The sequence below is a fragment of the Pteronotus mesoamericanus genome, unplaced genomic scaffold (assembly GCF_021234165.1).
Source record: "Pteronotus mesoamericanus isolate MK-2021 breed Mesoamerican mustached bat unplaced genomic scaffold, CSHL_Meso_final contig_90, whole genome shotgun sequence".
NCBI classification, from domain to species: Eukaryota; Metazoa; Chordata; class Mammalia; order Chiroptera; family Mormoopidae; genus Pteronotus; species Pteronotus mesoamericanus.
In genome coordinates, this window is record NW_026555277.1 from 8,806,652 (window position 1) to 8,832,254 (window position 25,603).

At 36.5% G+C, this 25,603-nt stretch overlaps 1 protein-coding gene across 1 annotated transcript in view; it reads left to right on the forward strand.

Moving 5' to 3' along the window:
* The first annotated feature begins 414 nt into the window (after window positions 1-414).
* The window catches only part of USP37 (ubiquitin specific peptidase 37), a 78,532-nt gene continuing 53,343 nt past the window's right edge, over window positions 415-25,603 (forward strand). The window contains exons 1-8 of the mRNA XM_054585661.1: window positions 415-615; window positions 5,065-5,160; window positions 7,697-7,759; window positions 9,678-9,901; window positions 13,937-14,108; window positions 15,243-15,340; window positions 18,425-18,603; window positions 18,953-19,027. Of these exons, the coding sequence (XP_054441636.1) occupies window positions 9,746-9,901; window positions 13,937-14,108; window positions 15,243-15,340; window positions 18,425-18,603; window positions 18,953-19,027 (680 nt within the window). The 5' untranslated portion in view covers window positions 415-615; window positions 5,065-5,160; window positions 7,697-7,759; window positions 9,678-9,745. The remainder of the gene's footprint in view (window positions 616-5,064; window positions 5,161-7,696; window positions 7,760-9,677; window positions 9,902-13,936; window positions 14,109-15,242; window positions 15,341-18,424; window positions 18,604-18,952; window positions 19,028-25,603) is intronic.

Consider the following 25,603-nt stretch of genomic DNA (forward strand, 5'->3'; position numbering starts at 1 on the left):
ACCCCTGACCCCGCCCACACAACCTCTTGCCGCTTCCTAGCCCTCAGCGGCGTTAGTCCCAAAGTATGAACTTTGCCTCTTAATAATCAAGACTTAAAGGACATCCGCTACCCACTAGTCCCTGCATCCCCGGCAAGCACCCCCAGAGAGGGGAATGAATTCCAACCCTCCTCCGTAGGCCAGCAAAGGGCGGGAAAAGCCGAGCAGGCCTGGGAGGACAAGCAATGCGCATGCCCACTGGGCTGAACGGGAGGAAAACGGTGGGAAGTCGAAAGCGAGTGATAGGGAATGCGCTTGCGTACTACCGTCAGATGGGGCGGGGCTGCCTCCGCGAGACTGCACCCGGTGCTGGGGCGGAGCGAGGGCGTGGAAGGGCGGAGTTTGCAGGCTTGCGCGCACGCGCCTCGTCCGGTCGCGTCGAGTGTGCGTGCGTGCGTTGCGTGTTTGCGTGTGGTCACAGTTCCCGCCATCAGCCGCTCTCCCTGACTCGGGGGAGTGAGCTGTTCCTCTTCTTCGTGTTTGGCGGTTCTTCCTTCTTAACCCCCTTCTCCTTCCCTTCCACGCGGACTCCGTGCTTCCAGCAGGCCTGTCGGAGCTCCAGACTCGCAGACACAGGTAAGACGGGCCCAGCGAGCTTCTCGACTGAGCCGTTTTCCTCAGGCCCCCTCCCCCCTGACCCGTGCGGTCCGCCCACTCGGCGTTCACTCTTCTGGAGTTCGCCGCTGCCCTTCAGCGCAGCCCTCAACCCCTCGACGCACCCCTGGCCTCACCGGTACTCCACTTGGGTCTTCCCCTAGGCTTTCCTTCTTTGACCTAGTCTTTACTGTCACTTGCTCTCTCTGCAACCCGAACCTGCCGCATTTCGCGGGGGGCTGTCGCCCTGCGCCGCTCGCCCCTTAACGAGGTCTGCTGCCTCTAAGGGGAACTTAGGTTGCCGCACCTCCATCAAGCCTTGGACAGGCTACTCTTTAACTCTCTTGACAGTTTTTCACTTTCTCTCGTCTCCTGACCATCTCTCACTAAAAGATATGAATTCCATTTTTGTCACGCATTTGGTTGCTGCCCGTCTCTAGTCATAAGACTAGATTGTCAGGTTTACCTGTTTCAGTTCATGGTCCGCGAAAGGAAATGATGATAAAGTCCTGTCTCTTTGGAGAGTTGGCCTGGAGTGGTTTTGTGGTAATTCTTTCAAAAATTTGGCCCCGTGTAAATGCCCGTTTTGGGGTGCCAGTATCTGAGAAGTATCTAACTGGAAGAAATATTTAAGAGAGGATGTCAAGGCCCTGGCCTTCCAGCTCACTTAGTTGTAGCATCGTCTGGATGCGCCAAGGTTTCAGGTTCGACCTCTGGTCAGGGCAGTGAATGCACAAGTAAGTAGAACAACAAACAGATGTTTCGCTCTCTCCCTCTTCCTCCTTCCCCCTTCGTGTCTGTCTCTCTCACAGTAGTAGTTTTTCTTTAAGTGTTTTTTTAAAAAGAGAAGATGTCAGGTAGGCAGTTGGATATATAGAGGGTTGGGGCTCAGAGGAGAGTTCTGGGATGGACATAGAGATAAAGGAATCTATGTCATTTGCCACGTTGCCTTGATGGTAATCAAAGCTATGAATGTGGATGAAATTGCCTAAAGAGAGCATAGTGCTAGAAAAGAAGGGGACCTAAGATGGAGCCCTAAGAGATTCTGGGCATTTAATAGCTGAATAGAGGAATACAAGTCTTGTAAAAGAGGTGAAGTAATCAGTAGGATTGGATTTTGCTGAAAGGTAAAGTTGAATGAGGAATGAAGCCTGGTGAAGTCAAAGTAATCAATGATCCTAGTGAGAGATGTCCGATGGAGTAAAAGTGAATATCCGGGGGCGGTCCCAGGTTCTGTTCTTTTCACTCTTCCCTTTCTGCCCTAAGGTTTAAATTCCACTTCTTTATTGATGACTTAAGAATTTTTATTTCTAGCTTGTTCCCTTTGTTTTCAGTTCAAGATCTAAATAGCCACTGTCATCCTTGACATCTCAGCTTAATTTTGTCTTAGAAATGTCAAATATAACATGTCTACACACCAAAATCTTAATCTTTTCCTCCAGACCCACATTCTTTCTTCCCCAGTATACCACTTCACTAAGTGATACATCCTTTTTATTCATGTACATAAGCTAGACACCAGAAAGCCATTCTTGACTTCTCTGTCAGAGGGAAGCCACTCTTTCTGACAAAGAAGTCCAGAATGGCTTTCCAGCGTCTATACCCTCTTCAACTGATATTTACTCTGTTACCAATATATGTCTTAAATCTGTTTCTCTACATGTTCAGGATCACTTTTCTAGTTCAAGCCACAGTCCTCATTTACCTGGACTTAATGTCACTGGTAGCCTGTATTCTCATCTGTAAAATGGAAATAAACATTACCTTATTACTATGAGGGTTAAGTGATATACCATAGTAAGCACATGACACACAGTAAATGGCTAGTAAGCATTAATTGTTGTCATAAGCTGAATCACTTCAGTACTTTCTTACCTAGTTGCCCTGTTTTCTTTCATTCTTGCTCCTTTTGCTGTTCTCTCCAAACTCAAGCAAACCACATCACTTGTCCATTCAGCTGTCACATGTCATTTCTCTGCTTAAAACCCTTCAGCAGATTTTCCATCACTCAGTGTTCATTAAATTTAGGGTAAAATTCAAAATCCTTAAAATGGTCTATAAGATTCTGCATAACCTGGTTATTTCCTGCTTTACTGCTTCATCTTGCACCATCCTCCGTTTCTGTCTCTAAACTGTAGGCATACTACTTTTCATTTCAGTCACACCAGGTTATTCTCTGTCACGGGGCTTTTGCACCTTTTGTTTTGTCTGGATTGTTCTAGCATGACCGTCCTTCAGATAAACTCACTCTTCAGTTTTCAGCTTAAGTGGTACTTCCTCAGAGAAACCTTCTCTTGATGCTTTCTAATCACTAACTTCCAAGTCTTAATTCAGGTATAGTATTATAATCTCTCATCACATTCTGCATTTTATATTATTTTTTAGAACTTGTAATTATATATTGTGTGATTAATGTCTGTCGCCTGCTAGGATATAAGCTAGTAACTATTCTATGTTTGTTTCTAAAAAATTTGTTAAGTGAATAAGTAAACTGGAGCTTACTGTAAGAACCATCATGTCTTTTGAAAGCACCAACCTAACAATATTCTTGTCATTTGAATAGCCACTCTGTAGACAAATCAAAGGACACAAAAGAAAAAGACTAAAGGGTTTCATTGCTTTGGATCATTTTACATTCTTATGGCATAAAAACACTCAGATTTTAGATTTTTTGAATTGGAGATAAACTTTATTTAGATCAACTCCTGTCTTTCCGCCACAACACTAATTTTATCTCTGTGCATTTTTGTTTTATTTGTTTTAAGAAAGAAAGCCCTTAGGAATTAGAGCACTGGTTTATATATCTTAAGAACAAGTTAAACTTTATGAGACCAGTGAGGATGATGTTTCCATAAATAGGTAAAGTGTCATATTTACGTAAGTTTTTGGTGGTGGATGTGAAAGAAAATATTAAAATTTAGTAATTTGTATGTGTGTGCACAAGATTTTTGTTGAGAAGTAGGAAATAAAACATAGGGAGTATATGAACGCAAAACATAGAGGCATTTGGATTTATTTTATAGACAGTGATGAGCTGTTAAAAATGTTTGGGAGAAAGTTTCAGTTAATCAAGTCGAGTAAGTTTTAGAGATATGCTGTGTAGCATTGTACCTATAGTTAGGAAGACTATTACACACTTAAATTTTGTTAAGAGAGCCATCTTATGTATTCTTAACACAATAAAATAAAATTTAAAAAATGCTTTGGGAGGGAACTAGCATCAGTGGCAAGTATTTAGCACTTAAACAAAGTTCCTGTTACGCTGCAGGAGTACAAAAGAAGATAGGACAGGTCCACCTATCTCTGCCTTTGCTTTAGGGAGAAAGTTATAGAAAGAGAGTGCATACTTTCTTTGGTAAGAGATAAAAAGGAGTAGTTTTTTAAGAGGGTAAAGGATTCATTGTATGGAAAAAATCCTGAGAACATTGGAAAGTGGTTGCTGCAGACACTTTCATTGATGAGGATGCAATATGGTCGTAGTTAAAAACATAGGTTCTGGTGTTAGACTTTTGACTTTTACTCTGTAACCACGGATAAATTACCTGATCTCTCTAAGCCCCAGTTTCCTCATTTGTAAATAGAGATAATAATACCTGTCCTTTAGGATTATTCTGAAAGTACCTAATATATGGCATTTAGCACTGTGCTTATTAGTTTATGTTGTGTAATAAATATTAGATGGGAATGGTGGCAAAGTGATATGCTTCTGAGTTAGGGTAGTAGTTATAAAAAGACTAGATTTTAGATAAATGAGAATGAGGTTAACACTGATGCCAAGGTTTTTAAAAATTTGTTCTATTTTATTTTTTTCCATGAATCGTGATGGAAGGACATGTGTAGGGAAGTCTGGGGAGTCTCTTGAGGGCATGGACCGTATAATTTTCACATTTGTATCCCTACCACAGTGCTATCAAATTGGAATGGCTGGATAATGATTTTTTACTGTGAACAAATGAGTTTAAAGTTGACATTACAGCCTTCAAGAAGGCAGTGAGAGATTTTAGAGGTGTCTAAATTTGAGAAAGAAAGCCATAAAGTTAGTTTTAAAAGAAAAGTTAGAACTAAGTTTATTTGCCTTTTGAAATTTGTAACAGCATTGTGGAAGTAGTATTTTAAGACATAAGACATCATTATGTAACAATGTTTATGAAGTCAACAAAGGATGTATTCTTTTTCATTGCCTTAGTTTTGAAATGTAGCTGGGGATAAAGAAAGACACAAATTGATGAAGGTGTAGCTCTTCCTGAATCCCTCAATTTGCACACAGATCCCTAAAGTTTTATTTCTCATGCATGTGTGTATCTTGAACATTGTTTTAGGTGGTTTTTAAATAATGAAAAGGTGAGTCTGTTGTATAAATGGTCACTTTTAAAAATAATTTTAATTTTGTGAATTTGATTCTTTAACAAAGTGCACTTATCTTTTCTTTAGCTGAGTTGATGGCTTCTGGAGAACTGGGATAGCTGCAGAATATGAGTAGTTCCCCAAGAAGATTGCATTGCCTTTGGCACCAGCATCAGAATAAAGGTGAATTGTTATTACATACAGTTTTTTAGTAAAAGTCACCAAAAAGTAAGTAAGGTTTTTATTTTAGATATGTTTACAAAAGTATGCACACTGGCAGGAATTAACTTTTCTTTCTTCTATTTTGTAGTAACAGTTTTATGCTTTAGCGTGCTTTCTTTACCACAAAAATACCCTTCTGGATAAGTATATTTTCAAAACAGTACCTAAAATACTAGCATTTAAATATCTGTCCAGGGTATAGAAAAAATTTTGGCAATGTCACGGTGCTTTCATAGAATGCTCAAAGTTGAACGGTGATTTTAATAATTTTGAAGAAATTTAGGGAAAGGGGAATATCTCATCAGTTTTTATTATATTTCGTCTTCCTAATACCACTTTGATAGTGAATTAGCATTACAGAGTTCAAAGAAACCTTGTCTTTGTCCTAGGTTCAGAGAAAGTTTGATTACTCGATTATGCTAAATACTGAAAAAGAAACTTAGTTTTTTTCCTCTTGATTAGAGAAAACCCTGAAAATACGATGAATGTACAAAAATAGTTAGTTAATTCATTTAACGCAAGAGTAGGTGATGGACTAAATAGGGGCATTAAGAAAAAGTTTTACTGGTTCGGCCAGTTTTATGCCCTGTATCCTTCATGGGGGTTTTTCCTTAAAAGAGAGAGAGGTAGCTAATAGAAACGGTTAAGAAAATGTTAAATATCTGAAGTAAAATTTTATATACTTAATCAAAACTCTGCATCAAATGTTTGAGAATTATATCGAAATTAATAGAGAAAATTATAGAGACACAGAAGTAACCAATCAAGTCTTTATTTCTGATGTACTTTAGTGAACACTGAAATCTTTACCTCAAATTTTTGTTAAATCTAATTTTTAAAAGTATATTTTTGTTGGAGGAATTCAAGGTTAACCACCTTCACTCACTTTTGGTCTGTAAGAGAAAACACTGAGATAATGGGATTTTATTTTATTCCCTTTTAATGTGGTGCCATGACACATAATGACTTTTTTTTAAGAGGTGAGGTAATTTGACAAAATCCTTAAAATGGAGTTTATTGAGCAATGAATGAAATAAATTCCAGTTTAGGTAAGTTTATTAATGTTTTTATTTTAATAATGCATTCTGTAACTGCATATTAATTCTTGTTCATAAATGATTTTCTCATTGAATCTTAAGATATGAGAACAGCTGTGCATTTAGTGGAAAAGTTAAGATGCGCATAGAAAAAACTTAAGCATCCAAAAGATGAGTTATGCAATACTGTGCATAGTGATACTCTTGTATAGGATTTAGTAAAAATCCTATATTGGCTGTATATAAAGGATTTATGTATACAAAGGCTGTATATAAAGGATCCAGTATCTGCTGTTGTATATTTTAACAGCAAATTGAATTAGATTGGTAGTACTGATTTGTTCATTATTCTTTTTTGTTATTGTTCATTATTCTTGAATAGTGAGTTTGTTACTTGTGCATCAGACACTGTTCTAACGGGGATGCGAAGATTAAAGAACATATTCTGTCTTTAAATAACAGTGTAGATAGAGACAAAGAGGTAAACAGACAGTTTATGTAATATAATGTGATAAATGCTCTACTAGAAGTAAGAACAGGGTGCAACAGGAGAATAGAGAAACATTAAACAGTCTCCGTGTGGCTATGAGTGAGAGAAAAGTGAAAGGTAGCTAGGAAAGGCTTCTTAAAAAAGATAGTATCTAAGTTGAGCCTTGATTTTATAGACAGGAGAAGAAATAATGGGAATGGGGAAAGTACATTAAAATCCTGTAGACACTGACCAGAGTGTGCAAAGGTATAGTGGCATGAGAACATGTGGCATTTTTAGGGAAATTATAAGTAGTTCAGATGGCTGGATTTGGAGAGCCTGTTGGGGTTCAAGACATAAGGAGGGCCGGCATCACGAAGGGAGTTTATGTCGTGCTGTGTCATCTTATTGTGAGGGCAGTGGGGAGTCACTGAATAATATTAAGGAGGAAAATGACGTGATTTGATCTGCAGTTCATTATAAAGATGTCTGGAAGGTATATGGAGGTAGAATTGACAGTATTCTACCTTGACCTTCCATTTCCAACCCAATACCACTAATCACCAAGAAGGAAGTCAAAGAAACTCCCATGTTTCTGGCATGGGCAACTGGGATAGGAGGGGACACATATTACTGGCAGTGTTAAGAGACAGAATGGAAAAAAAATCTCAAGGACATACCCAAACAGGGAAGCACCAAATTATTAATTGCCAAAAAAATATATTACAAACACACATTGCTGACCCAAATTTCTATAATTCCTGGTTTTAGCAAAATGTCATGTTAACAGACTGGCTATAAACAGCATTGGACTCTACTAAAATACTTTGATGGATTTATATACCCAGTAAATTATACTATCTAAATCTGGCCACAGTGGGCACTCAACAAATTTAGTGAGTTAAGTGAATAGTAATAGAGGACTTAAAATGCATAACACCTTTTAAGTATTCAAAGTGTTTTCACATCTCTTTTTCTGTTTTATTCCCAGTTATTTGATGTACAGTATATAGAGGCCTCGAACTGCGGTCCCCAGGCTGTACCCTGCCTACAGGTGGGTTTTATTTGATTTGTAGTTTAAAAAAATAACTTAATTCATTGCCCATAATTAAAAATGGGCAGTTTTACCTAAAAATTTAGATGTAAATTTGAACAGATCAAATCACGTCATTTTCCTCCTTAATATTATTCAGTGACTCCCCACTGCCCTCACAATAAGATGACACAGCACGACATAAACTCCCTTCGTGATGCCGGCCCTCCTTATGTCTTGAACCCCAACAGGCTCTCCAAATCCAGCCATCTGAACTACTTATAATTTCCCTAAAAATGCCACATGTTCTCATGCCACTATACCTTTGCACACTCTGGTCAGTGTCTACAGGATTTTAATGTACTTTCCCCATTCCCACTATTTCTTCTCCTGTCTATAAAATCAAGGCTCAACTTAGATACTATCTTTTTTAAGAAGCCTTTCCTAGCTACCTTTCACTTTTCTCTCACCCATTTTCTCTCACTAATTTTTTTTATAAAAAAATTAGATGATCTGTCAATGCTGAGCACACTATATTCACATGACAAAATTGGCTAAATTTGAATAACAGTTTTCATATTTTGCCTAAGTCATTTATGTAACCTTCCAGGCCCCTATAGACTGTTGAATTGGTAACCCCTGTTAACTTATTTATCTGGCATCTTTGGAAAAAGAGGTGTTGCAGACAAGGAATAAATTCAGAAAGTGGACACTAATTTCATTCTTATTAAGGCTGGAGTCTGTTGAGTGCCTAATGTGTGTTATTTAATTTTGCAACACTATAGCGTTCACTGTTCCTGTTTTACAATTGAGAAAACTAGTGGTTAGAAAAGATAAGTTACAAACTAGGAGTGGCAGAGGTGATTCCTGATATCTAGACCTAGTATGTTTTTACTTTGTATACTACTTTTTAAAAACTTTCCTAGTTAAGCTGTTTTGGCAGATGCAAAATTTAATGACTTTTTAATTTATTATAAACAAGAATCTGTGTTAGAGGCAATATTTTTAGAGATTTGAAAAGAGTATAAATAAAATTTGTTTTAACATTGTATGTGATACAATTCGATTTGCAATTCATCATAAAGGTATCTGGAAGGTATGTGGCGGTATTATATAATACATGCACTATTTAATAGCATTGTGCTGTTACTAGAATTCTACTTGTTGACACTTGGTAGGTTAGTTTGAAGAGTCTTAGACATTCTTTTGTTGTAAGCCATTTTTAAGTGTTAGAAGTTCACTTGGGAAATTTGAATATTTGTCATGGATAAAATTGATAAAAGAATCTTGCCAGGAATGGTAATATTAAACATAAGTGATAGGTGGCTCTTAGGGAGATGGGTTTTGTTATTTTTCCCTAGGAAATAAATTATTTATCAAATAATTCTGGAAGTTAAACTAATTTGATGATGATTACAGTTTTGTATTCATTTAATGTCTTCTATACATGTGGATATGCTTAGACTACTTAGTGATATGATTTGATATTTTGGGGGGATCTATATTCTAAGAAATGGAGTCAGCTAACTGAAAATATTTTTTTACTTATATTTGAAATTCAAGACCCTTTAGCATTCATGAGGGAATGTAAAAGCGGGTCACTTTGAGGATGGACTCTTTAGTAGTCCCATTTGGCATGCTTTTAGTGGCAGCAATATGATTTGTAAATGGTGCAAAATGCAAAATTTAGATGCAGGTGCTGGACATATGGGAAGGAAGAGAATGTCTACAGAAGAACTAAATGTCAGTTTGATTCATGCACTCAACGTCAGTGACTACTTTAGTCGTCTTTCTTACCTGTCTCATCGAGCTAATCAAGGCCTTAGAGGATGTATGATAAAATACGGTTTATGGAAATGTAGTAAAGGACATAAGGTAGGACATAAGGAAAAGGTCATTAAATATTTTAATCAATAATTATTTTATTTTTCTTTCTCAGAATCTGTCAGGTGAAGGTATATTTTTGCTTTAAAATTTGGCTAGAAGCAATTTATTTTTAAAGAAAATATGTCTCCTCTGAAGATACATGGTCCTATCAGAATTCGAAGTATGCAGACTGGGATTACAAAATGGAAAGAAGGATCCTTTGAAATTGTGGAAAAAGAGAATAAAGTTAGCCTAGTTGTTCACTACAATACTGGAGGAATTCCAAGGATATTTCAGGTATTACCAAATTTTGATTTGAAATAGATCTTTAATCATAGCCTTGATCATGGTAGCTTTCCTACTAGATTAATTTTTCTTATTTTTTATTTCCAGGACCCTGATACTGTTGCACTCATATTTTATAAATTATTCAGCAGCAATATAATGTATAATAAAGAGCAGAATTAGTTACCATTATTGAAAAGAAAGCTGGTGGGAGGAAGATGAGAGGAACTGAGTTTAGATACTATCTGTCTAAGCTATTTTAAAAAACACATTAGGATAACTATAGTTATTCTTTTTTTTTTCTTCTTTAACACATATGATAGATTCATCACTATTTAGTGTTAGTTTTACTAGGACTTCTTAGTGTTAGCTTAATGTTTACTTTCTAAATAATCCTGCCAGAGTGGTGGTACCGACCATTCAAGGATGATTATTTAAGGTCATTCTTACAACTCTTCTAATTATAAACTTTTAAAAGACCTCATTATTTTAGCACTGCAAAAAATAGGTAATTTTGTTTTTAATTCTACACTGTTTATCAAGAACTACTCATCTCAATATGCGTTAAGGACATAATGTATTACTTATATTTTTCTGTACTCTAAATTTCTACATTTGTTAATTAAATTATACAACAGTATATTCATTCTAAAGTACCCTATTAAAGAACAATATGTAAAACTTTATGTGTGAGAACCTGAGCCGAGGTAAAATTTCCATTTGTCTTTGCTTTTCAACTATGAAAATAAATTGCTTATGATTTTGTGTATCAAAGATTTTGGGGGGGGATGTCTAAACCATTAGAACAGGAAGACCCACTAGAAAATTCAAAAAGAGCTGTGAACACTAAAGATATTCTTAAATAGATTAGAAGTGGTGACATGGGTAATAGAAACAGTAATTTCTGCCACATACATATGTCTACTAAATGCTCATCTCAGTGAAAGATTTTTTCCACATATAAATTTAGTTTTTCAGTCCTCAGCCCAAATTAGCGATGAGTAAGTGTTTAAATATTTAAGCAAACATAGATCTTTAAGAGCATAATCATTCCACTTGTGATTCCACCTTCATCTCAGTTCTAGATCATTTTGCATTCAGCATTCATTAGCCACCTAGAGATTGCTGTGGAGGATACTGTGCTAAGAGCTAAGAATAGAGAGCTGAAGGGACACTTTTCCTCTCAAACTTAAAATCACATGCATTCTCAGCTGTAAAAATATTTCAAAGAGATGTGGTACATATGTGTGCAATAGAATACTACTCAGCCATAAAAAGAAATGAAATCATGCCATTTGCCACAACGTGGATGGGACCTTGAGGGTATTTTACTAAGTGAAATAAGTTAGAGAAAGGCAAATACTATATAATTTCATTTATATGTGTAATCTAAAAATGACAAAATAATTAAATCAACAAAGCAAAACAAAACTTCATAGATACAGAGAACAAAAACTGGTGGTTGCTATATGGGAAGAGGGTGGAAGGGTGGGCAAAAAAGATGAAGAGATTTAAGAAATACAAACTGCCATTTAGAAAAATAGCTACAGGATGTAAAGTACAACATAGGGAATATAGTCAGTAATACTGTAATGACTGTGGATAGTACAGATGGGTACTAGATTTATTGTTGTGATCACTTAGGTGTATAAATGTCTAATCACTCTGTTGTACACCTGAAACTAAACTATAATTAAAAATAAATTTTAGCTCTGGCTGATGTGGCCCAATACATTGGTTGTTGTTTTGATTCACATGCATTCTCAGCTGTAAAAATATTTCAAAAATATGTGGTACATATGTGTGCAATAGAATACTACTCAGCCATAAAAAGAAATGGTTGTTGGTTTGATTCTCGGTCTCAGGGCACATGTGTGGGTTATGGGCTAGGTCTCCAGTTGGGGACATGAGAGAAGTAACCGATTGCTGTTTCTCTCACACATCATGTTTCTCTTTCTCCCTTCTTTCCCCTCTGAAAATAAATAAAATCTTTTAAAAATTTTTAAAAATTAAAGAAAAGTTTTTGATTATTAAAAAAAAGTATTTCAGAGATACCAAGGTAACACAAAGAATGGAGTGGTTTATGCTCTGAGGGTTTAGAGGATTAGTAGGAATTTGCCTAACATGGTAGAGGTGATTTCTGTACATGGACAAACACTTGCAAGTGTGAATCAATACTCAGAGAACCAGAAAATTATTTTAAAATAAGTGGACATTAGTGAGTAGCAGATGTAGAGACTTAAGAGCTAGATAGGAATGAGATCTTGAAATATTTTATTTGTCATACTAAGGAAGCTTAAATTTTAAGGAGCCAAGAATCTCAAGTTCAGTTTTATTTGAGGGTTAAGCAGATGACTTTATTTCAAGAGATAGTGGGAGAATGAGGACATGTAGGAAGTTATTGTGGGAGTTTAAATTAGGAATGAAAGTCATGAATAAAGGAAAAGACAGTGGGAGAAGCAAGAGGAGGAAAAGATAGATTTGGAGTAATTTAAAAAGACTTAATTCATTATATTTGGGGAAATTGAGAGAGAAAAGAGTCTGGGGGGGATTTCCCAAGTTTTTGAATGGATGGCAGTCCCTTTATTATCCTCTGTGATAGGGATCGGAGGGGAAGATTGGGGACTGGGAGAGATGAGTTGTCTGAGGTATCAGGCATCCAGATATTGGTGTCCAGTGTGCATTAGGTGAACAGGACTAGAGCTCCAGGAGAGAGGTGTGCACTTAGAGAAAGAATTGGGGGACCTCACCATATGGGTAGTTACTAAAATTGTGGGATTAGAGAGAGTTTTCAGTTATTGAAGCAGTCAAGTTCAAGGTTATTCTCACCTTGTTAACAAAATGTTTCTCCTCATGTTTAACTTTTATTTTTAAAAAGTGATCTATTGACTGAAAAAAATGGGTTTCTGTGATCTATTTTCATTTTGATACTAAAGTGTTCGTTTATGTTTTGGAGTTAAAGCATCTGAAACCAGTTACTGTGTTTATGATAAAATTTCTACTCAAGAACTTGAATTTAAGACCTATATATCACTTAAAATTTATATATAAGTCTGGTAAGATTGTTTTTTCATTTTTATATAAAAATAGACAAAGGCCAATTTTTCCTAATTAAAAAATTATGAAATGCTTTTACTTTTTTATGTTGTTCAGAGTGTATCTTCAGCAAAAGGCAGCTTTAGAAACCTTTGTATATGCTTGCTGAAGGATAATGTTATAGAGCAGGGATGCCTGATGGACAAGAATTATTTAGATAATGAAGAAACTGCAAGATTTACTAATTTAGTCTTAGAAAACTTTCAGCCAAAAGAATAGAAAAGCTGTCACTTCAGGGTAACTACCGAGAATCTGGAGAAGTATAAGACAAGTTATTGAACCAGTTCTGGGGAGTGGGAAGAGTAAGCTAAGATAGTTTCAGGGTGCTCATGTTCTTTGTGATTGAATAAAATTGAAATGAGTGTGCTTAGACGGTGAGAAAAGAAAAACATGTTTGAATACTGATAAAGTTATATTTCATTGTGTGGTTGAGTGGTGGAATTCTTTTGAGGATTATAGTTTGAATTAATACAAACTATATGTATTAATGTATGTCCTTTTCAATGTATGTCCTTTTCACATTGAGCTACTTAAACCATTTGCCAGATATCTTACAAGCTTTTGTTTAAAAGAAATAGAAATCCCCTAATCTACTATGGCTTTCTAAAATGGTGATGGTATAGCCATCCAGAATCTGAAAATTAACCCACTAGTTTCTAAAACTTTGTAACCTGAAAATATGCAATTCCCTACTACAAAACAAGATTGCTAGGGTTACAATGTAAAATAAATGTTAATACTACCTGTTTGCCATTGCTAAAGGTGAAATTTTCTGTTTATATGTGTCAAGAAATGGGAACTATTTTTGGTTGGGGGAAAAAAACTCAGTGTGGGTAAAAGTAAGAAATGTAACTTATAAAGTATAAAGTCTAGTATTCATTATACAACTTATTACATACTTCATTATCAGTGTTTGTAATGATAAGATCATTTTTCTTTTGTGTTGATCAGCTAAGTCATAACATTAAAAACGTGGTACTTCGACCCAGTGGAGCAAAGCAAAGCCGTTTAATGTTAACACTACAAGATAACAGCTTCTTGTCTATTGACAAAGTACCAAGTAAGGATGCAGAGGAAATGAGATTGTTTCTAGATGCAGTCCATCAAAACAGACTTAATGCAGGTGAGCACTAATTGTCTCAAGGTCTGACATTAGCAGTTGCAAAAGAATATTACTAGACTCCAGACCAGTATCCTTGGTGAATATTTATTCAAAAATCCTCACAAAAATACTAGTGGACCAAATTCAACAGCACGTTAAAAGGGTTACACACCAAGACCCACTTCTGTAATGCAAGGATGGTTTAAGATTTGGAAAAAAATCAATCAGTGTGTAATACACCAAACTAAGAAAACAGGACAAAAACCACATGATCATCTTAGTGCAGAAAAAGCATTTGATAAAATTCAACACTGTTTCATGATAAAGTATACTATGAACTAGGAATAGAAGGAAACTACCTCGGTATTATAAATGCTGTATGTGCAAGCCCACAACTAATGTCATACTGATGAAAAACTAAAAGATTTTCTTCCAGAATCAGGAACAAGGCAAGAATGCCCTCTCTCCACTTCTATTCAGCATAGTATTGAAAGTCCTAGACAGAGCATCTTTTAACACAGCAATTCTTAGTCTGAGGAGTTTATTCTACTAAAATTGTACCATTAGTCCAAGAAATATGAAAGATGTTTGACAATTTTTAAAAATTAAAACATGGCAAATGATCATTAGTGGGAATTGACTGAATTAAAGTATAAAAAATATTTTACAAATTCATATTTATACAGTATCTTGGATGTTTGTTAAACCAGCATTGATTTTTTTTTTGGATTAGAACCCATGTGTTCCATTTGCTGAACTTACAAAAAATGTTTTAAAGTATATGTTGTTGGAAATGTATTTGTCACTGGTTCTGGTTTGTTAGCAACCAGTGTCAGTATCCATGCCATAGATACAGTGACTAACTTTTCTATAGTGTTAATTACCAAGTATTAATATAGGAGAATTTCTAGCTTTTTTATTTTGCACTTAAGATTTTATTCTTCTATTACGTTGTTCCCAGTTTTTTGCATGTTGTTTAATTTTTTTGCTTGAGACTAGCTCTAAATTTTAATTACTGTTTATATCAGATGTACTTTCTGTTCAGAAAGAATTGGTTAATCAGTGCTTGATTTATTTCTACAATATTATATAATGACGTATCTCTTTATTAAAATAAGTGATTTGGGGTTATTTGTTTGTTTGTTTTTGCACCAGCCATGAAACCTCAGGGGTCTGGTAGTTTTGGAGCTATTCTGGGAAGCAGGACCTCACAGAAGGAAACCAACAGGCAGCTTTCTTACTCAGACAATCAGGTAAGTTCATTTTAATATTCTTAGCTTTTAAAAAAAAGTGATAATCATAGATATTCTATAATGTAATTGCAAAAGGTAGAATTCAGACTATAATGCCTAATAATTCTGGCATTGTCACAAGGGTGTTTCCCACGTACCTGAAATTTACCATTTTAGTTATCTCAATCTCTTGACTTTTTATGAGAGTCTTTCTAAAATTTTTCACATTTCTTCACTTCTTACATACAGTTTTACTGAACACAATTTAACCTTTGCTCAGAGTCTCATGGTCATCATGATGAAATGCAGTAAAGTGTAGTTTTTAAAAGCATTGCTTTGTAGTTAAATGTGCATTTGAGACTTGGTGCTGACACTAACTGTGGGTCACTGGAGAAGTCCCTTAAGTATCCTGAGACTTAGTACCCATCTGTAAAATTGAGCATTAATGTTTTCAGGGTTGCTGTGAGATAATGCATGTAGTTCTTAGTCCACAATGCCACATATTTACTACCCAGTCAGTGTTTGCTGCTACTACTTCTGTGATGTTCTTCGTGCCTGTTCTACGTTATGAACTTTGCCCCTACACAGTATGATACCAGACTCTTACTGAAGTCTCTGTTTGCTTTTTAAATAGTTTTTCTTTCATAAATACTATCTAGCCAGTCATGAGACTTGCTGTGCACTATTGCAATTGAGCTGTCCTGTATCTCTCTTAATTTGTTTTACAAAGGGAAACCAGGCATAAAGAGAAACTTGGAAACTGATGAATTCTATTCTGTTGTACAGAAAGGTGATTACTTAGTCCATTTACTGGGATAAGCAATGAGTAATATTTCATTTTTGTTAGTTTCTTTTTTATAGGATAGGGGTTTTTTTTTTTAAACATTTTATTTGAGGTATAACTGACATTGAGTACATTGTAGTTCTCTCCCTCTCTGGTACCTGTCCCGAAGCCACAGCTGATTTATTTTCTGTCACTGCAGATTAATTTGCATATTTTAGAGTTTATATAAATGAGATCAATGTGTAATATGTTTTGTCTGACTCTTTCACTCAGCATAATTACTTTGAGATTCATCCATTTATAGGTAGAAATTTAAACTGTTGGAATATTTAAATGTGTAAGTATTGTGCTGGCCAAAAAGTTTGTTTTTTTTTTTCCTGTAAGATGGCTCTAATAGTGTTTAGTTGTCTCTAACTTCATTCAGAACAATTTTGTTAGATTGTATCGTGACAGCTGTCATGTCAGTGTGCATTTAAAAAACAACATCAAAATTGGTGAATTTTTGTGTAACTGTTTTAATAGTAAAGATGGAAGAAAATACTCCACTTTTGGTGTATTTTGCTTCATTATTTCAAGAAAGGTAAAAATGCAACGAAATGCAAAAGACAAATTTTTGCACTGCACAGAAAAGGTGCTGTGACTGATTGAACATATCAAAAGTAGTGGCAAAGTTTTGTGCTGGAGATTTCTCACTGGACAATGCTCCATGGTCAGGTAGACCAGTTGAAGTTAATAGTAATAAAGTTGAGACATTGAGAACAATCAACGTTATACCATGTGGGAGATAACCAACATGCTCAAAATATCCAAATCAATAAAATTACTGGTGAAAATGAAAAAATGTGTCTTTTATGGAAAAAAATGAACGGACTTTTTGGCCAACTCAGTGTTATCATGTGTAGCAGAATAACTTTACAAATAACTTCCCCTTACTGGGATTATAAAATGAATTTTGTGTGTTTTGACTAGCATTAAATAAAAAAGGAAAGAAGAGAAGATAATAGAAGGTATTGTACATAGTAAGGATAAGTATCGGTTTATAAGTGGTAGGAGAATGGGAAGTGGAAGAACTGGGGTGGATGGCAGTGGGGTGATAATGAGACTTCTCAGTATATGGCTTTTATATAGTATTTTGATTTTTGAATCTTGAGAATGTACCACCATTTTGAAAATAAATACTCCTTTTTTAAATTGTTTGTTAAAATGACCATAGAGATTTTTTTTCTTTCCTAATATTGTAATTTTGTAGAAAGTTATTGGGAATACCTTTCATAGAGAAATACCTTTCATAGCTCCTCATAGTAAGTTATGAAACTTATCTTGGCAGAATGCTGGTCAAAAGCCTTATTTCCCAACTAATACAAGGTATAGCAAAAAGAGTTTTATAGTTGTATGTAAAACACAGAGTGTATTTTGGTGTTATTATTTATTAATTATTGTATTATTTTCCATACAAACAGTTGTAAATGTACTTCTGCCACATCATCTGTTTTTTAATTGCTGTTTTCTCTAAATGTTCTTGCTGTGTCTTTACGGTAGTAGACTTTTTGATTCAGCTTCTGCCCGTGATCTCTATCTCACTCTCATTTTCCTTATCATTACATACATTTGTTTCATTCCTCCAAACTGGAACCCCTTCAAATGTCATATGAAGTACATGTGACTTGGCATTTAAACTGTGGCAACCAAATGTCATTACTGCTCCTTTTTGTCACATCTGTGTCATTTTAAGACAGTAATACTGGGAAAAATAGAAGGCAGCAGGAAAAGAGAAAGAAAAAATGAGATGGATTGACAGCATAAAAGAAGTCGTAAGCATACGTCTACGTACAGAAGCTGGGCAGGGCAGTTGAGGACAGGACATGTAGATATCACTTATTCATGAGGTCACCAGTTGGAGACTACTCAATGACACATCACTTTAATTTATCATAATTATAGCTGGATTTTTTTCTCTAAAGATTCATTTTCACCCTGGTCACTAAAACCATGTCTTATGTATGTGAATCTTTTTTTTTTTTAATCAGTAATTCACAGCAAATTCCCTTCCGCCTCTAGGTATGCTGTGGAATACTTAAGTTTACAACAGTACAACAGGGAAAAAGTGTTGCTCAATTTATGACACTAACTGTGGGTGATTAGAATCACCTAGAGTGTTTTAAAAAAATAATAATGAATGGACTTCATCCCAGACCAATTAGGTTAGAATCTCCGGAGATGGGTCTGTAGTTGTCGGTATTTTTTTAAGTTTATTCCTTAAAAATCACTGGTCTAAAAGAATGCCAATTAATTTAAAGGTTTGCTATCAAACTTTCTTACAGGCCTCTTCAAAAAGAGGAAATTTGGAAACTAAAGATGATACTCCGTTTCGAAAAGTTCTTGGTAATCCTGGTAGAGGATCAATTAAGACTGCAGCAGGAAGTGGAATAACTGTCTCCCGGACGATTCCCTCTTTGACATCCACATCAACACCTCTTAGATCAGGGTTATTAGAAAATAGGTATGAAAGATGGATTTTCTTTCTTCGTCATTAGCTATACCTGTTTGTAAATGTCTTTTAGGCCTTTTAGAAAGACCAGTAATTTGAGAAAAAGGAGATTGTCCAGTGAGTAAAGTATGTTAGAAGAAGAAAGTGTAGAGTGCATTTTTGGTAGATAATTAGTATCTGTCTTATGTGGTTTATGTCAATGACATGTATTGAGCTTGCAGATAATATTATATATTAATTTAACTGGTGTAGAGAATTAGATAGCAGTAGTCACAGTTCCTGTCCTTGAGTGTGTTGGTTTATATTTTTTAATAAGAATTATTGCTTTTTAAACCAGCAGCCTTTTTTCTATTCTCTGTAGAACTGAAAAGAGGAAAAGAATGCTATCTGGCTCAGAGTTGAATGAAGATTACCCTAAGGAAAATGATTCATCATCGTAAGTTGCTTTAAGAACCTTTAGGGCTTTAGATCAGTGTTTCTTATATTGATAATTACAACCACTAGGGAAGATTATTCAATTTATGGGAATTCCAAAGATAGAAGAGCAGAATGAAAAGCATTTTGGTGATAGTAGATTGTAGGGTCAGTAGAGAGAAGCTTTGGCCAGTGCTATTACTGTGATCATTTCATTGCACTTCTCCCATTGTAGCTTTTTAAAAAAATCTGTAGTACTTAGAGGAAGAATAGAGCTGAAAAACTCTAAATAAGTGTTTTCTGCTATACGTTCTTTTAGTGTGAACCCCTTCTTTTCTTCTTCCCTTTACCTATAAAAATTTCTTTACCTTATTCATGTGAAAAGTTAACTTTGGGGTAAAAGGATGTAAACCCTACATAGGTTCTAGGCATGGAGCGTCAGTCTTTTAGAGCTATTTTCTAGGCTGAACAAAAGTATATACACCTGCAGCAGGATAGTGACCAGCTCACGTTTTTCTTCCTCATGGGAGGATCTTTTTTTTTTTTTTTAAGTTTTATATTTCTGAGGGGAGAAAACTTACTAGTTATCAGTTTAATACCTCAATTAACACCTCAACAAAAATCAGTTGATGGTTAATTGGTATTCAAGGTCAAGAGGGTCACCAAAAGGAATTGGGAAAAAGCTGAAGAAACTTTATATATTAATTGGGATCTTGTTTTGCTGCTGTAATAGATGTAAATCTCTGGGTAGGTAATAGGGCTGGTGTGGTATCTGAAACTACAATCACCATGGACTCAGATTCCTTTTATCTTGTTGATCCACCCTCCTTTAATAAGTAGCTTCCATTTTGTGAACCAGGGTAGCTGCTTCAGCCTTTGCTCTTATGTCTGCATTCTTACTGGGGAGGAAGGAAGGAACAAGGGAGAGCATACTGCTTTCCTTTTAGGCTGGAAATTGTACAGTTGTACAAACCACTTTTGTAAAAAAGTGTTTTTATTGATTTCAAAGAGAGAGGGGAGGGGAGAGAGAGAAACATCAATTTGTTTTTCTACTTATTTATGCATTCCTTGGTTGCTTCCTTTATGTGCCCTGACCAGGGATTGAAGCTGCAACTTTGGAGTATTGGGATGACATTGTAACCAACTGCACTACCCAGACAGGGCCACACCACTTTTATGTATATCCCATTGACCAGAACTTAGTCATATGGTTACATCAAGATATAAGAAAGTCCGGTAAATATGCCTAGCTCAGATTTACAATAGCAGAAGGGTACCATGGTTACTTGGAGACAACTAACAGGCTGCTGTAGTTTAACCCTCTAGCCATAGAAATACCCCTGTTCTCTCTTTTCCCGTACACAGAGAACACTCTTACCCTCTCACCCTAATGGAGACAACCTCCAAGCCTCATTTAGTTCTTATATCCAGATCCAAGTCCAGGATCTCTAGGTGATGTGCAGTCCTCTATATAAGGTCTAGGTGTGCTTTTTTGGACTGTGAGACTTATGGTCTGATACCTAAAAACAAAAAGGCAAGATAATCTGCATTCCCCACTCTCATCTTCATACACAAATTATACAAGCATATCTGCAGTAAAGGAAATACTGCAATAAAATTACACGATCTTTTTTGTTTCCCAGTGTGTATGTTTTTACTGTAGTAAGTGTGCAATAGCATTATGTCTAAAATATATACACCTTGTCTAAATATCTTACTGCTAAAAAGTGCTAACCATTATTTATCTGAGCTTTTAGTGGCTCATAATCTTTTTGCTGACAGAGGATCTGGCCTTCAATGTGTTTTAAAAAATGCAGTGTCTGCAAAGCATAATAAAATGAGGTACACCTCTACATTGCTGGAGTAAGCACAGAATGTCCACAATAAAAATTTACATTGAGAAAAGATGAGAATAGGAAACTGGAGGAGTCACTGACCTATAGTAATAGTAAAATCTTGCTAGGTAGAAATTGTGAAGGCCGGGGAGTAAATTCTTGATTAGCCCATGTAGCAGTCTCTGTTTTCTCCTCTGGGAGAAACCCTTGTTCATTGTACTCCATATGACTCCTGGCTTTGTCCTCTGGTAGGTTTACTTTGTTACCTTTCAAGGCCATAGCTGAAGGTCTTGGAAACTGTGTTGTTCTTTGGGACCATGCAAGCTTTTGTAGCCTGCTTCATGCTGGTACTGTTCTGGAATAAGTGTTTAGAAATCTAGAAGTTTCTTTAAAGGAAGAACAAGCAGGCTTTTACAGAGTCCAGAAAGAATGTGGACCAGTATTTTGGAGGGGTTTTTTTTGCTTTGTTTGTTTTAATAAAACTTTTAATGTTTGCAGTAATTTTAGATTTATAGAAAAGTTACAGAGATGAAATGGAATGTTCCCATGTACCCCTCACCCAGTTTCCCCTTATATTAACATCAGCGTTATTTCACAAAGCTACGTGTCCATTTATCTCTTATTGCCCCAGTTTGAGAATCCAAAGTAATTGCATTTTCTTTAGTTCCATATGGTCTCAAATTACCAGATAATTTCAATTCTAGGTCGTCAGCACAGTGCTTGCAAGCTGGCTAGTTTTTACCCAAATTTATTCGTCTCAAATATGATCTTGCTGCAGGCAGTAAACACTAACACAGACCAGTGTTCTTATTATCTCAATCTTTTTCTCTAGAGCTATAGGTTTAGGAAGTATGAGGTCTGCCTCCCAAGACATTACAGTTAACAGTTTTATAAATGTTTGCTGAAAGGAAAACAGACTCATGGACATGGACAGCAGTGAGGTGTTTTCTAGGGGGTAGGAGGGCGTAACGGGTCTAAATGGTAATGGAAAAAAATAAATATACAAAAAATAAAATAAATATAAAAAAATAAATATTTTGCTGAGATATAACAACAGTCACCAGCTTTCCAGTCTGTAATATTTGTGTCCTTACCTTCTACTTTCCTCCTAAGCTTGTAGTACATATTTGAGATTTGTATGGTTGCATCTCACTTCTGGTTTAAAAAAAATGTGTTTTCCGGGTCCAGTTGTAGGGGGCAAAAGTTTTTCTAGCTTGCTCACACACAAAGGTATTTGAATAGAGAGAGAGTATTATATGGCTTACAGAGTCATTAAGAAAGCTGAAAAGGTAGACTCTGGATTAGGGGTGTCCAATCTGCGGCCCATAGGCTGCACGGAGCTCAGGATGGCTGTGAATGAGGCTCAACACAAAATTGTAAATTTACTTAAAACAGATTTTTTTTTTGTGATTACATGTTGCAGTATATTTAATGTGTGGCCCAAGACAACTCTTCTTCTTCCATTGTGGCGCAGAGATGCCAACAGGTTGGACACTCCTGCTAGATTAAGCTTTCAGGAATGGTTTTTGAGAGCCATGCCCCAGATTAGGTCATTAAAGATGTTCTGGCTCTCATGAAGTTAACAGCTGAATTGGAAGCTGCTGTCAAAGCTGTTATCTATAGAACCATGCTGCCACTGCCAAGTTTGGAAATCCTGTGCAGAAAAAACAGACACTTTCAAGATGATGTTTGTCATCATAAGTAGAACACATGACCTCTGGCAGACTTCCACTTTCCCGATATTGTACAAGTACGTGTAATTGCCTTATATTAAATCACATCCTGAACACTAACTTGGAAATACAGCTTTTTTAGCTTTCTGGCTTGTGTAGAACAGGGAAGTACACAAAAGGTGGTTGTAATGGACTGCTGCATGCCGGTTGACCATATTCACCACACTTTGGGGAAGAAGTCCCAGTGGTTCCACTTAGAATCCTGTCTGATGAGCCCTGCATTTTTTGATCATTGTTTTGAACTAATAATACTTTTTACACAATCACACTTAGATTTTTTAAGTTTGGGCTTCCTAGAAGCAGTCTTTGGATGAATATACTTGTGCAAGTATCTTATTAAAGATGTGCTCATGGGGAGATCAGTAACAAAGTGAGGAAAGCAAGATCGGGAAGGGGAGGAAACCAGCCAAGGATATGATTTTAGGTAAAGGTCCTACAGAGAGTAGGCTTCATCTTGATCCAACAAGGGAACTGTGGGCTTCTCCCAACCTGAGGTAAAGAACATGGGCTTTCATGTTCCCACACTGCAGTCTTTGGTTAACAGCTGCCTGGGACTTTGGCTTTGCCCAGATGGTCAAAATATTTGAAGTAGCCCAAAGCAGTCCTCTGTAGAACTGCCGGTGCTGGCTGTTGAAAACATGTACTGTGGAGGTATAAAAAGTATAAAAAGGATGTGAGGGGCTCTGATGGAGCATCACGATTAATTTCATTCCATTTTATCACAGATTCTTCACATCATGCTTTCCAGTTTTCCGGGTGAGACTCTTGCAAAAGGAGGGTCAGTGGGGTAGGCTACAGTCCTTATTGCTGCAACAGCCTTAAGGCTGTAACTGATACTATCATCTCCGTCTTCTACCACCCATTCTAGATTTGCCGTTCTTGATGGTTTGCCTGGTGGTATGATTGAGATCTTCATTTCTCAGGGGTCTGAGTTGGTTACCACATACTTGTCAGGCTGTGGTTGCCATAATTGCCCAATCATAGTAAAACTGAACATGAGAGCACTAAGAGGTTCCTTACTGAACCGTCTTTATTCCAAGATGATTCACCCATGAATCAGGCCCAGGTTTCTCTCTTTCAGTTAGTCATAAAGTCTGTTCTTGTTATTTATTCCTGCTTACTTAGAACTAATCCAAGATGTACCAAATACATTTTATGATGGATTACTACTGTAACTACCTGATTTTGCAACTTCATCAGTATGAGAGCATCCAGCTTGTGATGGCTGGCTCTGGTTGCCTAGTCCCTTGATAACTGATAGTCAGATGCTCAGTCTCTTTCAGGGCCTGTAATTTGCCAGGAATAGTTTGCATACTTTACAAATGATACACAATTTTCTGCCATAAAGTGTTGCTCTCAAATCCTAAGGATCTGGGCTGCAACTCTCGTTGGGAGAGCAATTCTACATGGTGTCTTTGTCCTTAAGTTGGTCTTTGGTTCAGCTGAGCCCATAATTTTCACTCTTGAGTGAATCCATACTCATAGCAACGATCAATCAATTCCATATTCTTTGATTATTGTTTACTTAACATTACTTGGATCGGTTATATTTAGCTATATGACAAACCACTCGAAAACTTAGTGGCTTAAAATTGTAGCTATTTATTCTTTACAAGTAATGGTCACTTCATTGGTTCTGGTTTTTTGGCCATGCTTGGAGTGTGGCTGAATTCTCTCATTTTCTCACGCACTCGTCGTCATTTGGTGAGTTGTGCTAGTGGTTGGCTAATCTAGGATGGCCTTATATGACTGGCCATTGGCTGGCTAGTGGTTGGGAGTGATGAGGGTGATTGGCCATGGATGTCTCATCATCTCGCAGGTTAACTTGGAATTATTTACATAGCAGTGGCAGGAGAGAGGGAGTGGAAATTTGCAAGGTGCATTTAGCCATTGGATCAGGACTTACGCACTGTAGTGTCTGTAGCATCCTTTGGGAAAGAGACTGCATTTCTTGATGGGATGGAGGACGACTTTGATAGAAAAAGGGAAGTAATTTGGGACATTTTTTAAACAACACTATCGAGTTACATTTTTATATACACCATAAAATTTCACTTGTTTTAAACGTACAATTCAGTGATTTTGGGTAAATTTATGGAGTTGTTGCAGTCATCACCGTAATCCAGTTTTAGAACATTTAACTCCAGAAAGATTCGTCGTGCAGTCTACCACATTTCTTGAATGCTAGAGATAGTGCATAAGCCGTATTCTCTTCCACTCCATCCCATCTCCATTCAATACAGATACACCGTGGATAACAGATATTATCATCAGCACCGGGATTTATGTTGCCATTAACAAACAAGTAATCCAATTCCAGAATCCTGACCTTTGGGTGTGCTGCCTGGTTCCATCTGTTGTAAATGAAGTTCTCCAGAGAGCAGACCCTGAAATGGAGATTAGTGTGTGATTTATTGAGGGCCACTCGAGGGGTTGTCTGTCAGGAAGGGACCGGAGTGAGCAAGACAGTGAGCACAGGAAATGAAGTATTAGTGTGATCTCAGACTATCCCTTAAGGCAGAGGTCCCTAACCTCCCCAGGCCACAGACCAGTACTAGTCTTTGGCCTGTTAGGAGCACAGATGCACAGCAGGAGGTGAGCAGAGGGCTCACTTGCATTACCACTGAGCCCCCACCACCTTTCCCCACCTTCCCTGTCCATGAAAAAATTGTCTTCCACGAAACTAGTCCCTGGTGCCCAAAATGTTGGGCACTGCTGCCTTAAAGGTAACAAAATAAAAGAATATGAGGGATAGCCCTACGTACTGCTGTCGAAAACATACCTAAATTGGTGTGAAAGAGGGGATATAAAAATGGGATCAGAGGGAATTTGGATGGAGCATATAATCTGTCTGCTACAGGCTTTATTAATAATGGTTCTTCTAAAATAAGCACTTTTAATCAAAGCATGAGCATTTATCTGAATGGACTCACTCTATACCGGTTTAGGTGTTTGGGAGTAATAAAGAGGGAAATGGGGCTTAAGAAATTTTAACTTCGTGTTCATGAACTTAAAATAGCTTAATGACTA